Below are 18730 nucleotides of genomic sequence, written 5' to 3'. Positions count from 1 at the left end.
TAGATATCCAATCGTTTTTTAAATTTTAATTGAAGCTATTAAAAGTCAAAATAGGAACACAAGAAACAGTGTAGCATTTGATCGTATCCATGTTGTTTTCAAGGCATCATGTTATACTGATAAATTGTCATACTATGTAGTTTTTGCTTTTGCTTATAGTTTGTTGATTGTAGACGTTTGCAAATTAAATGGCCTACCTTCTTACAGAAAGAAAGGATAAGCACAAAATTTATCAACTAGTATAATTATTGAGAGATCAAGACAGGATATTTGGTTACGAAGCAGTTTCTTGCAAATATGTCTTCAGTTCACTTCCCTCCCTCCCTTCCTTCCCCGTGAACAAATCTCACCAGACCCAGTTTTGTATTGTTGGCTGAAAGTTCTGAATAAAAGAACAGTACATTACATTGCTACAGCAAATTATTTAGCTGTTGTAACAAAATGTCTTAACTCACCAACTTCTTTGTTTGTACTGAATGGTCTGATAGGGAAAAAACTGAGACTAGAGACTGGGAAAAATTATGGATGCTCAGAATCAGACAATGGCTAGGATCACACAACATGATAAAGCCTAAACCCTATTAATGAGTTCAGACAGTATAACATGCTATGGCCAAATACATTCTATTATGGTTTAACATGAAGACCTTGTTCATATGGCTTCCTAAGACTGTAGTTAGGTTTCCACAACACAGTGAACCACAAACTGTCCAATCTTATTGTAAATCAGTCAATTGCGTATGAACCCAGCCACTGAATATGTTGGCTGAGAAAAATTCCTTAGACAACACAAAAACCCACCACAGGTAACAATTCAAAGCAAATTGCCTATGACAGACATGCTTATGAAAGCACGTAGACAATATAAGAAACTGCAAGAAGGCATGATGATGCTAGCCTTACTAGTGTGTATGTCACAGCTGCTAGCCATGAAAATAATTCAACTTGTAGAGTAAAAGCAGAACTTCATGAAAACATGAAAGCAGATATTCATCAGTGGGTTCCAGATTGGCATAAACAGAATGGGTTAGTTAATTAATCAAGGTGGTAATAATAACAACAATACAATTCAACACCATCAGCTGCAGACCAGAGAAGAAAACTTGAAAGCCGGGTCTGTGTCATGGCAACCAACTGCTCAACAAAGGGTGATCAGGTATCAGCACTTGGGAATCCACCATTGCCTTTGTCTTATTCAAAAATCTTGTTTGAACAAAACATCAGTACACTCAGTATGGCATCTGCACACAAGACTATGCTTAATATCCTCCTATCTCTAAAATACAGGAGAAAAGCCATCAGTGAGGAATGTTGGTTTATAAGACATTTTCTGAGACATATTCTGAGGTTGTACTTATCCTACCTTGCCCTCTTTAATACCCACTAGCAGCCTAGAGTTTAAGATCCTTGTGCCTCATACGGTACATGATTTCCAAACTGGACAAGGTCTTTTATAATGGATTGCAGATTCTACTTGTATGTAGAAGGAAAGTTCATAGGCAATCTTTCTAACCTTACATTTAAATGAACATTCTATTATTGTCATGGTTAATATAGAATAGTGCCATTTTCTGCCACTCATATTCTGTCCCAAAGATGGCCGCATAATAACATTTGGTTGGCATACTCTACAGCAATTTGTTTGAGAGCAAAGAATAACCAAATTGAAGAGCAAAGCAAATTTAGGGAGATATGAGTGGAAGAAATTAAATGTGGTTTCACTTCTTTTAATCAAGATAAGAAAAACATCACCTACACAGAGAGTTGTAACTAAGTATTCTTCATAATTCCTGATACAGATAGGACAAAAAGGAGACAATCAATAAAGCAAATGAATAAAGATACAAAAGATCTCAAAAACAGCATCAATTAGAAATTAAGATGCATGTATCTCCCCCACAAGAAAGAACACGCAATCTTGAAATATACAATTTACACAAGTTTACTACCCCAGCTGGAATCTAGCTAGGGATTTATTAATAAGTTTACCTCTATCTCAACAACACTGTCTAAGAGAAGGCATTTATATAGTATTTATATATTTTTTTATTTATAAATGAAATTAAACTGTGCTGAAAAGATCACTTTATGTGTTATGGGGACAGATTTCAGTACTCAAAATGAGCTACAGATGAGATACATACATATTTAAATTACAAATTGTCAATTTTCATTCAGTACACATTAATTTTTATGTGTGATTCTTCTCTTAAAGGGCGAGTATAATTAACAGCAACTTACAGTTCAGCTAGATATGCAGTCAGTGTTTTTCAAAATGAGACAAACTATGGGATATGTGCTATGGGATAACATTCTGAGGAAAACAGAGCAAAAAGATGTTAAATTACTTATCAACACTGAATATGTAAGACTGAATCAAATTCTGTGTTTCTTAAGAGAGCTTCTGAAAAAAGACTTGGGACATTCTGGTTTAATCAAGTCTTTCCATTCTTACAAGAAATCTTGGCTCTAGTTTTGATCTCAAGGGCTCTCGTGAGCGAACCAAATTTGTTTAAATGAATCTATTTCTCACACAGATCAAGTGAGACTAAACTGTAATTTATTGCATAGCTACAGAACAGCATTTCCTATATGTTTCCTCCAAGATCAAACAAGACTAGAGACAGTAATTACCTTAGTTCTCATAGGAACTAAATTAACTGCAGTGAAACACCTTTGAGGCTGAAACTATTTATTTATTGCTATTCTGATCTAACTGCCAGTCCTAAGAACTTAACCAGATGATATATTTGAAAGACATCACACAACTCCATTTTTTTTCTTAGTCTCCCTTTCTTAATTCCATTTTTTATTCTTCCTTTCTCTGCAGGACAGGAATCTCACTCCTTCTTCCTAACCATCTTTTCATCTAAATTCATTGTTCATCCTATCATAATTTAGTGTTTTTTAATAAAGCCTCAATTTTTCAATATCTAAAATTATGTCTCACAGGATGTGCACTGATTTTCAGAACCAAGGAGCCCGGGGGAAAAGTCTAGGCTCATTTCTCCTCATGTAGGGTCTCAGTTTGCACTGGACCACACTACAGTTCCTTCACAGTAACAAAAAAAAAGGAGAGAGGGCACTGCATAACCAAAGTTATTGGTTAGTTTACCCTAACACTGCATTTAAACAACATGGCACCCAGAGCATATGGTTAATCATAACAGTGTGACTTTTCTTGGCAGTTCCTAGCTTCCCAACACACCTTTTCAATTGTTGATAGTGGGCTTTTTTATAATCTTATGTTGTTTACCCACAATTTCTGCCCATTGCCAGCTAGAGGAACAAACCTAAATGAGCCAATAACATGGTATGTGCTCAACAAGCCAGCAATGGTCATGGAAGAGGTGTGAGGGAAGAGCCAACTGGTATGTATGACGAATTCCTGACAAATCATCTGCTATGCTTATCATTTTTCTGAACATACTGAGCCTTGTTGAAATGTTGGTAGCAATTCATTCTGTCTTAGGAAAATAGTTTTCTGTATTCTCACCAACAAAGCTAGAGTAATTCACGGCCATGTCAAATCCTGCAGTTTCCACAAAGAGTTTTGGATCCACATGAAGGAGCTTCTATTGCAAAGATAATTACCAAGGTAAGGAAGTCATGCAGTCTATCATATGAGAACCTAAGGTTAGGGCAATACAGAACACCATGACCTGTGCAGAATATATTTACTTGCCTAAACACAACCATTCAGAGAAGTTTAAAAAATTACTGCCCACAAAAAGATGCCTTAGCCCAGCTGCTTGCACTTCTGGGCTACATGGTGGCTTTAGCAGAGAGCCCCACAAACCTTCCACTTGGACAACTGAGCAACAGGATTGGTGGTGAATTGACAGAGTGTCTTAAAACCACATCCCAAAGCATTTCAAGCAATATGCATTTTTCATCATAGCTTCTCCTATTGCACTTTTTGAGACAGATTATGAACCCAGTTCCTCCAGCTGTTCTACTATCTCCACAGCAAATCTTTCAGGAAGCACCATGTTGGGGCATGATACCATTTATTTTTCAAACTTGTTCATTCTCTTCTTCTACCAAAAAACTAGAGTGAGTGCATTTTAATGTGATTACAGCATTGGCGCTACTGACAGCAAGAGACAAACACACCCCACCCCCACCCCATCCCCTTTGCTCAGGGTGGCCCTTCTGGCTCCAGGACTGTGCTAATGCTTCAGAATCATTTTGAGCAGATCTATTCCAAAACTGAAAAATGAGTTCCCGAGGAGCCACCCTCAGCTTTAGGCCCTTAAACCAAGCGCAAGTGCAATCCAATACGTGGGCTCCTCATTTAGAGGTGTGTATCTTCCTCAAACACCTCTCCCTCTTCATTTGTTTGCTTGCTAATAAGAACATCCCAGGTCTCAGGTCCATTAACAGCTCCCCCACCATTTACACTTGGCTTCTTTTCTTGCATCTCTGAGTGGCTATCACTGGCTACATCCAAGGTGGGATTGTCATGGCAACCATTTTCAACAAATCGTAGTTCTTCACCATGTGACTAGAAGAGAAGAAATGGGTGGGAGAGGAGAATGAAAACCATTTTTAAAAAATTATGTATTTGGGAAATAAGGTAAGCAACCAGGAAGCTTTCGTTTGGAAAAATAAAGAGTTTAACCCATAAACTGCAAAGGAACTCACCACATTCTTCATTTTCGGCAGGCGTCTCTGCCAACAGTTGTAAATCAGTCCCATGATAATGATGATGACACAAATTGAGCCAATAATGACCAGCACCACAAAGAGCTTCCCATAATCGCTGTGGGTCTGGCTGGGATGTGACTGGCAACTTGACATAGTTGTATAGTTCTGGATTCCAATCTAAAAACAAATTATTAAATACACGCAATGTAATAATAATGTGAAGATTTTATAACAAACACACAGAGAACAATCCTGTTCTTGCAATGTCTTCAGTGGCCCTACTTCAACTAAAATGAAGCAGATGACTGGTGAGGTGCATGACCTGTTGGAAATGGTGTCCCATTTATGGAACAGCCTTTCTAGGTAAGGTTGCCTAGCAACAAATTTATGGTCTACTCAGAACGTCATGAAGCCTTTTTTAATTCTCCCTGTCCTTGTAAACAGGTTTTTTAATTGGGCATCTCTATTTGAAATTCATGCTTCAAGTGTGTTTTAGTTTTAATAGCTTTTATTGTTTTATATTTCCCCCAGGCATTGGGCTAGGTGTGACTGGAGCCCAGCAGAGGTATGAGGGAGTTTTGTTTCTGGGGTGCCATGAGGTGTGGCTTTGCTGTTAATATTATTGTTTCTTTTTATGTTTTATTGTTATGCTGTGAGTTGTTACTGTATATAAGATGGGCAGCCATATAAGTCCCTTAAATACTTACATACAAACAGCATTCTAATATTGTGAGCCAGAAAACTTGTGTTATGAGAAATATGCTGAAAATAAATAAATGAATTTTATTTATTTACATTTAATACATTTTCATTACCTTGTGTGAGATGGGTGGCCATATAAATTTGATAAACAAACAAACTATATTTAATGAATGTAAATGCATCTCTTTAAGATAGAACTGCTTGACCCTGGAAGATTGCCTCTGAGGCCATAAAACAATCAAGTAAACTCCTCCAAAGCTGAAGAAAGGTCTCTGACTGTGGAAGGGGAAAATTCAGTATCAAAGCTCCTTCCTAGGCACCTGGGCAATACTCTTACTTTCTTTGGGTTACTGTTGAATATTTGTTCTGGAAGAGCTCTTATGAACTTCCGTCTGGGAACTATGAGGATGCTCTCTTCTATATGCTCATTTACCTCCCCCCTTTGTGTGTTTTACACCGAAATTATGGTTGGGTAGAGATAAAGAGGTTTAACGCCCAGCCTGTAGAGGTGCTTGAGGAGTGGGCGTTTGGGCAGCATCACTGGGCCAGGAGAATTGGAGTGTGATTTTATTGCATGTGTAGTGATAGAAAGGCATGTTCTGGCATGTGCCTTCATGACAAGGTCGTTGGTTCCCTTTGGACTTTTTTTACAACAGTGGCCAAATAGCATTTAGAGAATCAGCCCCTTCAAGCAGTGAGATCACACACCATTTCTTGAATGGTTTCAAGGTTCAAGATAGTTGCTCAGCGGGACCCCTTTCCTCTTTTTTTTTCCCCTTCAACTCAGCAGAATTTTGGGAAAAAATTATGCAAAGAGGCTTGGACTACATCTGTCCTGCCATCCATCTGCATGATTAATTCCCCAAAAAGAGAATGGAATGGGACCAAGTTTGTTGTGACAGGAGAACCTGGCAGAAGAAAGACTGAGTTGGAAAATGAGCCATATCCAGCTAGAAGCTACAGACTGACTGTTCCATTCTTAAGCCCTCCTTCCTTCTGACCATGTGACCCAGGGAAAGGCTGCAGTTAAATGCTTGGGAGGAATTTCAGAAACCAGCTCTGCTTTTCCTACCTTGTTTCAGTGGTATGTCCTTATGAGCTCAATTGTAAGACCTTAAGGCTCATTTCCAGTACATAGATTTTATTCAAAGTGACAGTCAGCAGAAGTGAGATGTCATATTTAAATTCACAACACAACAAATTGGACCTGGGAAAAATGAATTTCTCCAAATAATAGGCACTTTCAGACAGCTTATAGTACTAATAATTGGAGGGAACTGTGCAGTTAATTCAATTTCTCTCTCTTTAGTACATGTTTTGGTGAACATGCAGGAATGTCACAGATTGAAGAAATGGACATCTTAACCATGAGTAAAATTTCATGCATGAGGCAAAATAATCACGTAATGAAAACCTCATTTGGAAGCATCCAATGAATTCATGACTGCTGCTTATTTATGTACAGAAAGTTATAGGATATAATGCTGCATGTGACTATATGTTTTGTGATCAAATTTTTAACTAGTGAGATAGGTCTGTTCTGTCATATTTAAAACATATTGAGAGGTATGTTTCAGGGAAGGGGGATTGGCTATTTTTTGTTTCTGTAGGCCTTCATTCAGGTTTTTTCATCCTATTTATTATTTATGTATTAGAGGAATTCCTATATTCTTATTACAAAGAATCCTAAAGATTGCCAGCCAGATTTTTAAGAACGTGCAAATTCCAATATAGCTATTGTTCTGCACAAACGTATCACCCTTGCATATCAATGGGTTATTGTTTTGATGTTGCTGAAAAGTCCAATGAGAACATTGTGCAAAGTCCTCTGATCTTCATTTTGTCCCTTTAAAATATTCTAGATTAGGTACAAAAACAAATTTCCATAAGGAAATTCACCACACACCTATATTTGGGTAGAGAATGAAAAGCCTGAAGCAATATTTAGCCAGCAAGGGTTCCTTAGAGACAGAACGGAAAAGCTCAATTACTAGAAACAAAGAGAACCCTGATTCTCTATGTACAATAAGCAAGAATGAGATGTAGGCTTAATCTAACTTTAAAAAAACTCACAGGCTATACAGTATGTGCTGGAAGGTCTAACCAATTTTAATAGGCCAGATATACAAAACCAGTTTGGCATTTCTTCAACAAGACGGTGCTGGATCTCAAGAAATGATGATACAGGGCAAGAAGACAATCCCACAGAATCACTCACAGCAAATGAAAACTGACATCTGATGACAATGTCATCAGCAATTAACAGACAAAAAAAAGAAGAGGTTTCTCTAGTAAACTGCTATGCCATAAATTCATTTAGACAGCCCAGTCACTCCTATGTAAGTAAATAAGGTCTTACCTCAGCTAAGCTTTTCTGTACATCACCTAATGCCAGAAGGACATCGTTTGTTGGAACAACCCCTAGGAGATGAAATGTATCAGATTAAAAAAAAATGCATTAATGCAGTGTACTCCTCTTCAGCTTGCTTGCTTCAGTAGAGAAATATGTCCATATGAAAGCATTATATCCTGTTTAAAAGTTGTAATAACATAATTTAAAACACTATCTTCAGTGTAGAGCAGTAAATACGTTTTAGAATTCAAAAACAATTTCTACATCTGGTGAAACAGGTGCAAACAAAGCTACTCAAAGATCAGAAAAAATGAAGGAATCAAGAAAAATGGCTGGTATAAGTTTAGACTGCATTCTTCCCTGTCTTTTTGGTATTACAGTTTTTAAACTGTTTTAATTGGTTTTAATGGGTGAATTATGTTGATTGTTTAGTTTCTGTTTTAATTGGGCATGCTGCCCAGAGTCTATGCTCAAATAAATAAATAAAACAGTACAATGTACAACTCCTATACCAGCGCTCTTGCATTTTAAATGTCACCTTTAGAAAAAAAAATTTCCTACTGGCTAGTTCATTGGTAACTCACCTCAGCGATAATCTACTATGTTATAAGTGCTTCACTGTGATCCTAAAAAATCTGATTATGCTAGTAAAATTTATGTATAGCATCACTAGAATCTCTACAACCCTGTATTCTTCATAGTTGCTTTGTCACAATGAAGTAGGTAGGAATTCATTTGCCAGCTGTCAAACTTGGTGTTTCCGAGACAACTAAGTTAAGTCTGAGATGAGGGGAACAACCAGAAACGTCATATTCTAAACATTTGTGAGGCACAGACTTATTCCAACCAAAATATTGCTAAGATATATAATTGGACCTAGAGCCCCAGACTGGAGTTGCAAGCTTCGTTTCTCATAACTATTACAGGGGTTTGCTTTTACTAGATGTCCCATCTATACTCAATTCAATAACCATCTATATGCCTAGAAAAGCATACTCATTCATACCAATCATGCAGAAAACCACTTTATTTAACAGGGACAGGAATACATATGGGTGGGTCTCCTTACCATGTGTAAAGAAGCTTGAAACCAAAGATTAAAGCAAAAATGGAAAAAAGTAAGATCATCCTAGGGTTATCCCTGAGAGAATTAATTTTCAAGAGGGGAATACTGGAACACTGGCTGTTAAATCATCTTTTGTTATCATCTACCCCAGAAAACAGAACATTGTGCATATTTCTTAGGAAAGAGGTTGCTTTATTATATCTAGAGTGGGACAAAAATAATGGGATCTTGCCCCAATACAGCTATTACTTTTCCCCCTCCATCACCCCAAAGGACAGTGCATGTCCAGGAGGTTCAGACTGCAAGAACTACTATGACAATCCAATACAGTATGTTACAAGCCCACAGGTGGAAAAGAAAAGAGGGTCAATACCACTGAACTGGAAGAGGAAATTCATTCCAACCAGTGCTTTCTCCAGGCCACAAAGCAATATCCTTCTGTTCCTCAACTCCTATAAAGGGATGAGTTAAGGGGCCTTGAACCATCATCACATCAGATAAGTCCCAAACTGAGCAGCAAGACTTACCTCACTGGGATCAGGGTTTCTCAGACCAAGTAGAAGCAAGGGTAGCTACTTGATCCCTGAGTACTCACAGTGATATTGCAGGCCAACATGAAGTGACAAAGAGGGAGGAGTTCAAGGAAGCCCTGCTTATGTGGCATATATGAGATTTTGAAGACAGCTACCAAGTTTACAAGGACCATTGGAGGTGGGCATTCCCAGCTTCTATTGCTTGGTATGATTATAGGGGAACCAACAGTTTTTCCTCCTTTCTCAAATGTGACTTATTGCAAATCTGAAAAAATAAAATCTGTACTGATGGGGGAAGAGGGGGAATTATTAAGAGACTTTTCTCACATCTCCCACATTGGTCTTAATTTATCCCTTAGTTTCCACAATTCTTGCTTCTATCCAGCCAGAATTATTCCTTATGGATCAACTACTCTATGGATTTCATATTCTTCTCTTCTTTAGCATAATTCATTAAGGTGAATAAATGAGATACAGTGTAATTATATTACAAGCATCCCTGGTGCAACTTCCTTTTGTTGCCTGTCGATTACTTTGTTTTAAAATATTTGTAAACCACTTATTATTTTAAAAATCCCATATTAGTTAAAAGGAGAAAATGTAGAATATAGTCATCATACAAAACAATTATAAGCATTCATAAAATGAATATAAAAACAAAAGGGGACCAGGGAAGATCCAACAGTAAGGTATTGTGTTCTTCTTACTGATTTACTGTATGTCAACCAACCACATATAACATGCAGTTCCAGTATCTCACTGTCACTATTATGAGAACCAGTGGGGTCTGCAATCATTCCAAAATGTTGGTGTGCATATAGCGACTTCATCACACCAACACCACAGTTGTTTATTTGTGTCCTGTCATCTGACGCATGTGCATAAACTGTTGCATTTGGGGATGACATTGTCTCATATGTTTTGTCATTTGCCCCCCACTTATCCTCCATGGACAAGCAATGATAAGAATGAACACCTCCTCTTCGTAAACGTTCTGTCTGCCCACTTATCGTGAGCCTATCCCTGCAGTTAAGATCTGTTTGAAATAAGCAACCACTTGCCACTTTAACATTAAATAATTGAGAAAAATATCTTACATCATTCTAGAATTTGTTTTTATCTATTCACTTTTTTCTGAGTAAGTCATAGATCTTTTAATTTTGGGTGGCAGACTGAGCAAGAACAGGCAACATATTTCAATCCTAGAGACAAACTGTTCTGTGCAAGAGCAACAGTATTGTATACCAACAATAAGTGGACTTCAGTGTAAACTGGATAAAAGCAATCACTGCAGACATGTGAGCCCTGATGTGCTTGCTTGGACCAGATGCACACATGTGCATATATACACTCATGTAAACACACACATACTTCTTATTGCCTTCATATACTGCAACTGTAATATATTTCACTGTAACATTGGGTGGCATTTTTGAAGTAGTATCACTATTGGGGAGGAAAGGGACATATGTTTTCCAGTCTAGAGAGAAATATAAGAATGGGATCTGGAGAAGACGTTGCAGACCAGATATCATAGATTCTCCATGGCTGGGACAGAGTTTGTCAACTCAACTCAAAATTTTACATGCATAGAAAATCACATTCCATCCCAGGTAAGGGGATGAGATGAAGACATCAAGGAAGGTCTGTAAATGCTGCACCAACACAAATGTGTAGAAGAATATGACTGAGGGAAGAGTAGAATGGCAATGAATTATATAATAACTGAAGAAGTTTGAAGAAAATATCACAAGGTTCTAATACAAAACAGGAGATACCTTGTAAGATTAAGAGAGGAGAAATAGTTTGAAAAATGACTGTCAGAATAAGAGTTAATGTACTGATCCATGATGTACACTTCTAGGGCCACATGTACTGTAGTCCCTGAAAGTCCCACAGAGCCTTTCCAAAAACTGCCACTGCACTGCAATTTTTAATGGGACAGAAAAGGAAAGGCATATGGAATAATCATAGTAAATGTGTTAATGTTCTATACACTGAAACATAAAGTAAATAAGATTTAGTTTTTGTCCTCAACTTTTTGTCCCTATCCCATATATTTTACATAGTGTGACCCCTGATATAGCAACCAAAATCCAATCATAATCCACGCCTCTATAATAAAAAGCAGGTATGCGCTCCAAGCTGTCCTTGAATGATCCAACAAAGCTAGGCAGAATTGGATCTGGTTAGTACTTCGATGGCAGAGAACCATGGAATTTTAGTGTACAGGCTAGTCTAGAAAGTTGAAAAAAATATTCTGGAAGAAGACCACTACCTCCACAAACCTCTACTGTGTTGTTGCCATGAAAACTACATGGACTTGTCTATCAAGTTATCAGAGGTAGAGCTCAGCTTTACCTGTACCTTATGGCATTTACTGAACAAATAGTATAATCCTGTTGAAATGATGTCCAATGATGTCTAACTAGATGTGACCACAAAACTTAACCAAAACAGCATGAGAGGAACATGTACAGGGAAAAGACTGGAATAATCATAATAAGGATAAGACACCCTTTATTTTTCACCAAAATCTTACCATGTTCTCCTGCCAGGGTCATCAACAGACGTTTGTCATTCTCATTAGGTTTGCTTAAGGAGATCAACCATTGCCCCTGCAATCCATTGTCATATCTGGAGAAGGCATCCTCCATCAGTGCCAGCAACTGGAGGCCTCTCTCCACTCGGAACTCTTCCTATAGCAACAAATATTCGTCAGTCTTCTAATTAAAAACATACAGACCTCATGAAAACACACTTCCTCACCCAAATACAGCTCTTGGCTGTATATCAAAGAAAAAGCGATCTTTAAAAAGCCAAGATTTTGAAGGATATCCATTTCAATTTTACTCCATCAACTTTATTGTTCAAAATGTTTGATCATGTATACCCTCATAGTTCCATCCTAGCTGCTACCATTCTCAAATTTTATCATTTACTGGCTGCAACAAACAGTCCCAACCAGCTGAAGTTTATGCAAGCACACAAACACCATTAAATTCATTTCTTATCATCTGGTTTTATAACCTGGGGATCAAGATGAATGAGGGAGTATCATTTAAAATTCAGGGAGGAACAAAAAAAAATCTTCCCTTTTGAAGTATCCTGAAAGTTCACTTCTTTATAGGTTTCAAATATGGCTAAAAATTCCAGATTAATAGTTTGGAGTTGCTGAAGGTAAGAAAATATTTTTTATTTATTTATTCAATTTCTATAGCTGCCCATCTCAGCAAGTGACTCTGGGCGACTACAGAAATCGAATAAATAAATAATATGGGTTTGACCAGATGCTGCCTTGATCAAAGATAGAGGGATATATCTACCTACATCACTATTGCATTCCTTGGAGGAAGGGAAAAACACAGAATTATAGTAATTTTTTTAAAGGGCAAGAGCATAATCATTTCTACCCAGACTGCAGGTCAAACAGAGATGGTCCCATTCTTCTAAGACCTTGCACATCATTTGGCAATGTCTTCCCCACATCTATTCTGGCTCAGTTGCCATGCCAACTCAAAGGCCACTCTAGTTATTAATATGTGCTAACACTACTGGTTGCTATGGAAACCTCAAATGCTCAGGGCTGGCACAGGCCGAATTGAGAAAGACAAGGAGCCAGACCTGACTCACAAAGGTCCACCAGAACCTCAGCTCACAAGGCAAAGCTTATGAACAGTAGCAGATAAAAATCTGGGTTAGCAGAGCAAAACAGGCACCCTAGGGGAAAGGAAATTAGGAAAGCAGCTTTAGTAGTATGCAATCCCTGGACCACATCACCAGAACTATTGCAGAAATGATAGCGCTCTCTATCACTGCAGACGAAGCACTCAGAGCCTTATGGGAAACAGTGAAAGAGAGGAGAAAAATGTGCTTCCTGACAGGAAAGTAAAGTTTTCATTGATATGACTGAACAAAAAAACATCGCCCCCCCCTCCACCCGCTTTCATAGAAGCTGATGAATAAATAGCCAATGCGTCCTTCCTGCAATCTCTTTTCCCTTTCTGTAATCCAAAAATGTCAATATAAATCATGTAACACAAGGAGAGCTCAAAGAACTATCTTTAAACATGATGAAAAGTAAATGACTATATGCTTGTTCAACCAGAGCTGATAACCTTTAAAAATTAATGGAAATTAAAAGGAAAAGCCTGCAATTTCTTTTACCATTACTGGCATATATGATAGAAGAAAAGTTATATTCCATCGACTTACTCAGAGTAGAAACACTCCACCTTTTAAATCCTTTTCAATCATATTGCATTGGCAGCAAAGTCAGAGTACAAAGCACAATCCCTCAACACATTATGCAGTGATCCTGTTTCGGGTTTTAGCCAGCAAGCCATGATTTATTTCATGATATTGTATGCCATTTCTTATTTCCCTGATTGTCTCTAATGATACATCTTTTTAAAACTTCATAAATCTTTTTAAAGCTAATGAGCATGTTCATTTTTATTGTTTTTTAAAATTTTCCTCTCTTAAAATCTTCCTCTTATTTTGAGAATACTTTTGCAAACATTGGAAACCCCCCATATCTCAGTAAGCCTCCATTTGAATATAAATGGTGCCATTTCAGCTACATAAAGATCAGAATTGCACTGTTAGTATATCTGATATACGTATGAGATAGCTAAGTTATATGAAGCAACTTAACAGCCCTAGTGAATACTCAGCTTAGACACGACCAGTATTCTTAATTTATTTTAAAGATTTATATACTGCCCTTCAAAACTGATATATCACAGCTTATCTCTACAGGCAACTATAACTATTCTAAAAATGAAGTTATTTATAAAATTGAATTCTGTAGCTTATTGTTCAATCTTCCCATATATTACATCATTTCACATATGATGCCTATAGGGAGATTTTTAGAATAGATTATTGTTCCAAAGTATATAACATAAAAATGTAATTTAAAAAAGATTTTTCACTAGATAGGTATGATTCACTGATGGATTATATGCCATCAAGTTCCTGTCAACTCTTAGCAACCACCTATATAGACCTTCTGCAGGATGATCTGTCCCCAACCTGGCCCTTCAAGTCTTCCAATGGTGTACCCATCACCACAGTAATTGAGTCCATCCACCTTGCTGATTATTCTCTTCTTTTCTTTCGTTCCACCTTTCCCAGCATTAAAGACATCTCAAGGGAGCTAAGTCTTTACAGAATATGATAATTTGAATCTGGTCAATGTACCTTGAGTGAAAACTTTGGACTGATTTGGTCTAGGAACTATTTCTTTGCCTTGTAATCCATGGTATGCTGAGGAATCTCACAGGGATACTCATAGAGTATCACAGGGAAAATTACTGTCTACACGATTCTGACTTTTGAAGGAATAGCCATGGCATCTGAATACCTTTTCCAAGGCTTTCATTGCTACCCTACCAAATGCTAGTCTGTGGTGTATTTCTTGAATCCTGGTTCCTTTACTGTTGATAATTGATACTAATTGTAAGTGGCTATCCGCCACTTCAGTGTCTTCATTGTCAATTTTAAGGCTTATTATTGTGCCTGTCTCATTAATTTGGTCTTCTTTACAGTTAATCATAGTTCTGATGATTAATCATAGACACCAGATAGTAAATAAGATTAAAAGAAGCAAAAAGGCACTTATGGAAGATTTAGTGTCGTGGGCTTGTACCCTGAACTACTCCTTCTGGAAATCATGCTGAATACGTATGAATATACCGAAATTAATTTTGTTTCTTAAAATTATTAGGAAAAAAGAAGGTAAGCCTTGTTCTGCTGCTTCTCAATTATTTACTTAATAAATGTAGTGCTGGTGGTTCCACTGGAAGATTGGTGAGGAGGAATTGCATAGTGGTGTGTACTGTAGAAGGCAGAAAGGATGACCTTGAAGGACAGTGGGAAGATCCATTACCAAGGCAATGATCAGACAAATGTGACTTAAACCCATTCCAAGAAACTAACTTGAGAAGACATCTCAGACAGGCCCCTACCTAATTGACAGGAAGATAAAGTGAGGGAAGAGGGAAGCACTTTCAGACTTGCAAGATTCTGTTACTATAGCTGTTTTAATAAAAGGAGTTTTAGACCTATAAGGCATTGGTTTCTTAGTCTGGTCTACCTTATAGAGCTGACACAAATGTCTTTCCTTTAGGTGTATGGTACATAGAACTCTATATAGTTTTAAATTTTCATATAATAGTTCAGTATTTAATGGAGAATTAAGCAAGCATTGATTTTACTCACTAAAGGGTCATACTTCCAGTCCAACTCAAGGTGCTGGTTTTAACCTTTAAAGACCTTCATGACATAGGGCTGGGTTATCTGAGGGACTACCTCTCCCTGATATCTGTCTGTCCCATCAGATCTGACAGAGAAGGCATGCTGCAGGTCCCATCTGTCAGGGAACTACACTTGGTGGTTCTCTGCCATGGAGCCTGCCTTATGGAACATGCTCGCCCCAAAGTGAGGTTAGCTCCATCCCTGTTAATGCTCTGGAATTCCCTCAAGACCTGGCTATGTCATCAGGCCACAGGGTTCCAGGGGACTGGTGAAATTCTAAGATGGCTCCATTATTGTGGTTGACATTCACTCTCTCTTGTGCCGTGTAGGTTTTTAATATGTTAATAATGACTGCTTTATATTTTAATAATGACTGTTTATATATTTATTGTTTTAATTTATTGTTTTAAGTTATTGTTGTATGTCTTTATGTGAGATGGGCAGCCATATAAATTTGACAGACAGACAGACAGATACTTTATTTTGTCCTGTCTTTTGCAGAGTAGGATGATCTTTCTCATCTTCAACCCAATTAACCTTAAGAAACAGATATTCCTTAACTTGTACCGGTAGAACCTGTGACCCAATTCTGCTGTGTTGTGGACAGAGCAACACAATAAATGTTCACCATGAGCAGACTTCTCCTTCATTACAGATATATCTATCCCTCCATGACTTATGTATACTGCAGAACTTCTAAATTTGTCTTGCTCAATCACCATCACTTGATTATTAAACCTTTTGAACTAAATCTATTAAATTCCAGCTATCCAAAACCATGAAAAGCATCTCCCTTATTTGTCAACAATTCAAACTCCAAGAAATACCAAATACTGAAGTAGCTGACTTGCCAGTCTAAATAATGTCTGGAAATTTGCTTGGTGGCTAGGTTATCAACTGATGAGAGAAAATAACCTGCTGCATTTCCCGAGTCCTGCTGTGCTGTGCTGCTGCCAGAGAAGAAAGGAAAATTCTATTTCTCTCCTTCCTGTCCTTTATACTAAGAAATGAAAAACATTTTGTCCGCTTATATATCTTACCTAGGAAACTAGGGCAAGAAAATGGCTTCTGCCAATGCAGGAGTGCACTCATTTAAACTGCTTATTTCCAAACCGGAGGAAAGATATAACACTGAAACCTACAGTGCCAATGACTAAAACTGCAGGTAGTAACCAGTCTACCAGCAAACCTCCCATCAAGTTCTAATCTATATTGCTATCAGAATTCCTTTTCTGGGTGTCTCCTTTCTTCTGAAGTATAGCAGAAGGCAGCTTACAAAATAGTGTAACATTTAATGGGAAGGGGTACATTTAATCTACCCCAGCAGATAGTCTAAATCTCTCTCCTGAGTCAGATCCAGATATCCTCCCATCCTATCCCCAGTCCTGCTGCTGTCATTGATCCCTTTTTGTTTTGTGTCCTTGGTAAAATCCAGTTTCAGGAAAGCAAGAGGATGGAATCAGATCTCTAATCTTCCTCTATTTTGCCAATCAACTCATATATGGCACACAAACACAGACATACACATACACAGCTTCTGTCACTCACTTTCATGCCTGATCATATGTCTCCTAACCCTAACATAACATGTATCCTCCAAAAGTAAATATTGTGGCCCTATTCAAAATAAAGTATATTTGGAAAATTGATACTATACATACAGGAAAGGGAATATTTAATAGCAGCTTCTTAGTTTTGTCAAGAGTACTATAGCAGTAATCTGTCCAGAAATATTGTATGCAACCTTTATTCAAACTTCTTTATGTGCACAAATTTTTTTTTGATTGTTTAGGAAATATTAGAGCCATATTTTGTTAAAATGCTTCAAGATCTGTAATAATGGGAAGCACTGAAATGAATAAATAAATGGCAAATGTAGAATGAGACATGTTTTAAATGAACATTGAAAATATTGCTCTGTATGATGAAATAGTATTTTACTACTTGATAGAGGCAATAAACTACTTTTATTTAGCATTATTAAAAAGGGGGCAAAAGTTGTACATGATAGAGATTTAGATATAGAGGCAAGTGACTCACACAATCAATGTTGTCTGACATGTTCAAGATGATATAGTTTTTGCCTGACAGGTTGCTCCAGTCCTTACAGATAATCTACAAAACAAAACCAAAGAAAACATCTCTGTGTTAACATGGAAATATTTTGGAAAGTGGTATAAGCCTTTTTTAAAAAATGACTATGAAGTTTCATTCCAAATCAGACAACCAAGCATTTTAGCCCTTATTCTATACTCTATCTAGTAGCATATTTCTTAGGTCTGATGCTGATACTCAGAGAAGAAGGTAGATGAATCTCTGAACAGGTGTCACTGTGGCTCCAAAGTGCCCAAGAAACTAAGACATGGATCAATAACACAGGTGTGTAAAATTCAAACTAAACTTTGGGCCATAGTAAGGGAAAATGACCTCCATGGGCCACATTATATCTGAAGTTTGGACCACCCAAAACATCCAAGAGAATGATTTATACAAGCTGGCATACACAATGTATGTATTCAGAGTTTTGTTTGAGCATGCTATACTGTCAAATGCTCATGCTTGTGCTAGTAATAGTCAATCCATGTACAAATGAAAAATGAACTGAGTTATGCATCTGAAACAAAGCTTTGGGGTAACTCAGTTACTATCTTCAAATCTCCAAGACGATGGACTATATAATGCCCCACTTCATAGCTAGCACAGTGCTTTGAGTGTGAGACACTTCTATTCCAGTACCATATAAATAATATAGTGCATATAGAAATATTTGAAGAATGAGAGGTGAGTGCCCAAGATTAAGCCTTGAGTAACCCTAAATCTTTACTGATGTCTGCTCTACAAATGGCATTCTGTAAATGATGCAGTTTTTGAACAGTATTTCACCAATGCAGATGGCTGTCTAATAGCACACAATGGATACAATCTATTAGACAACATGTGTACAGAACATCTTTCAAAGCCGGGCCTCCCAAACTCTTCAGCTCACTGAACCCATCATGAAGTTTCAGACCGTTGATCAGCCCCCCAACATTTATTATATGAAAATAATTTAATAAATACTACTTTAACTAATATCACTACTAATAATGATAATAACAACATCAACCCTTGGATAGTTCCATCAACCCTTGGGGATCAATATTGACCACTTTGGAGAACCTTGCT

The 18730-nt window shown here is 37.4% G+C and overlaps 1 protein-coding gene across 1 annotated transcript in view; it reads right to left on the bottom strand.

Annotated features, from left to right (window-relative positions):
- Window positions 1-1424: 1424 nt before the first annotated feature.
- The window catches only part of PODXL2 (podocalyxin like 2), a 58967-nt gene continuing 41661 nt past the window's right edge, over window positions 1425-18730 (bottom strand). Inside the window, exons 4-8 of the mRNA XM_063291693.1 lie at window positions 17606-17680; window positions 11847-12003; window positions 7712-7773; window positions 4648-4827; window positions 1425-4507 (exon numbers count right to left, since the gene is read on the bottom strand). Coding sequence (XP_063147763.1) covers window positions 4298-4507; window positions 4648-4827; window positions 7712-7773; window positions 11847-12003; window positions 17606-17680 — 684 coding nt within the window. The 3' untranslated portion in view covers window positions 1425-4297. The remainder of the gene's footprint in view (window positions 4508-4647; window positions 4828-7711; window positions 7774-11846; window positions 12004-17605; window positions 17681-18730) is intronic.

Source organism: Candoia aspera, chromosome 2 (genome assembly GCF_035149785.1).
Source record: "Candoia aspera isolate rCanAsp1 chromosome 2, rCanAsp1.hap2, whole genome shotgun sequence".
Lineage (NCBI taxonomy): Eukaryota > Metazoa > Chordata > Lepidosauria > Squamata > Boidae > Candoia > Candoia aspera.
The sequence above is the reverse complement of the archived record's forward strand: the minus strand, read 5'-3'. Positions and strand labels throughout refer to the sequence as shown.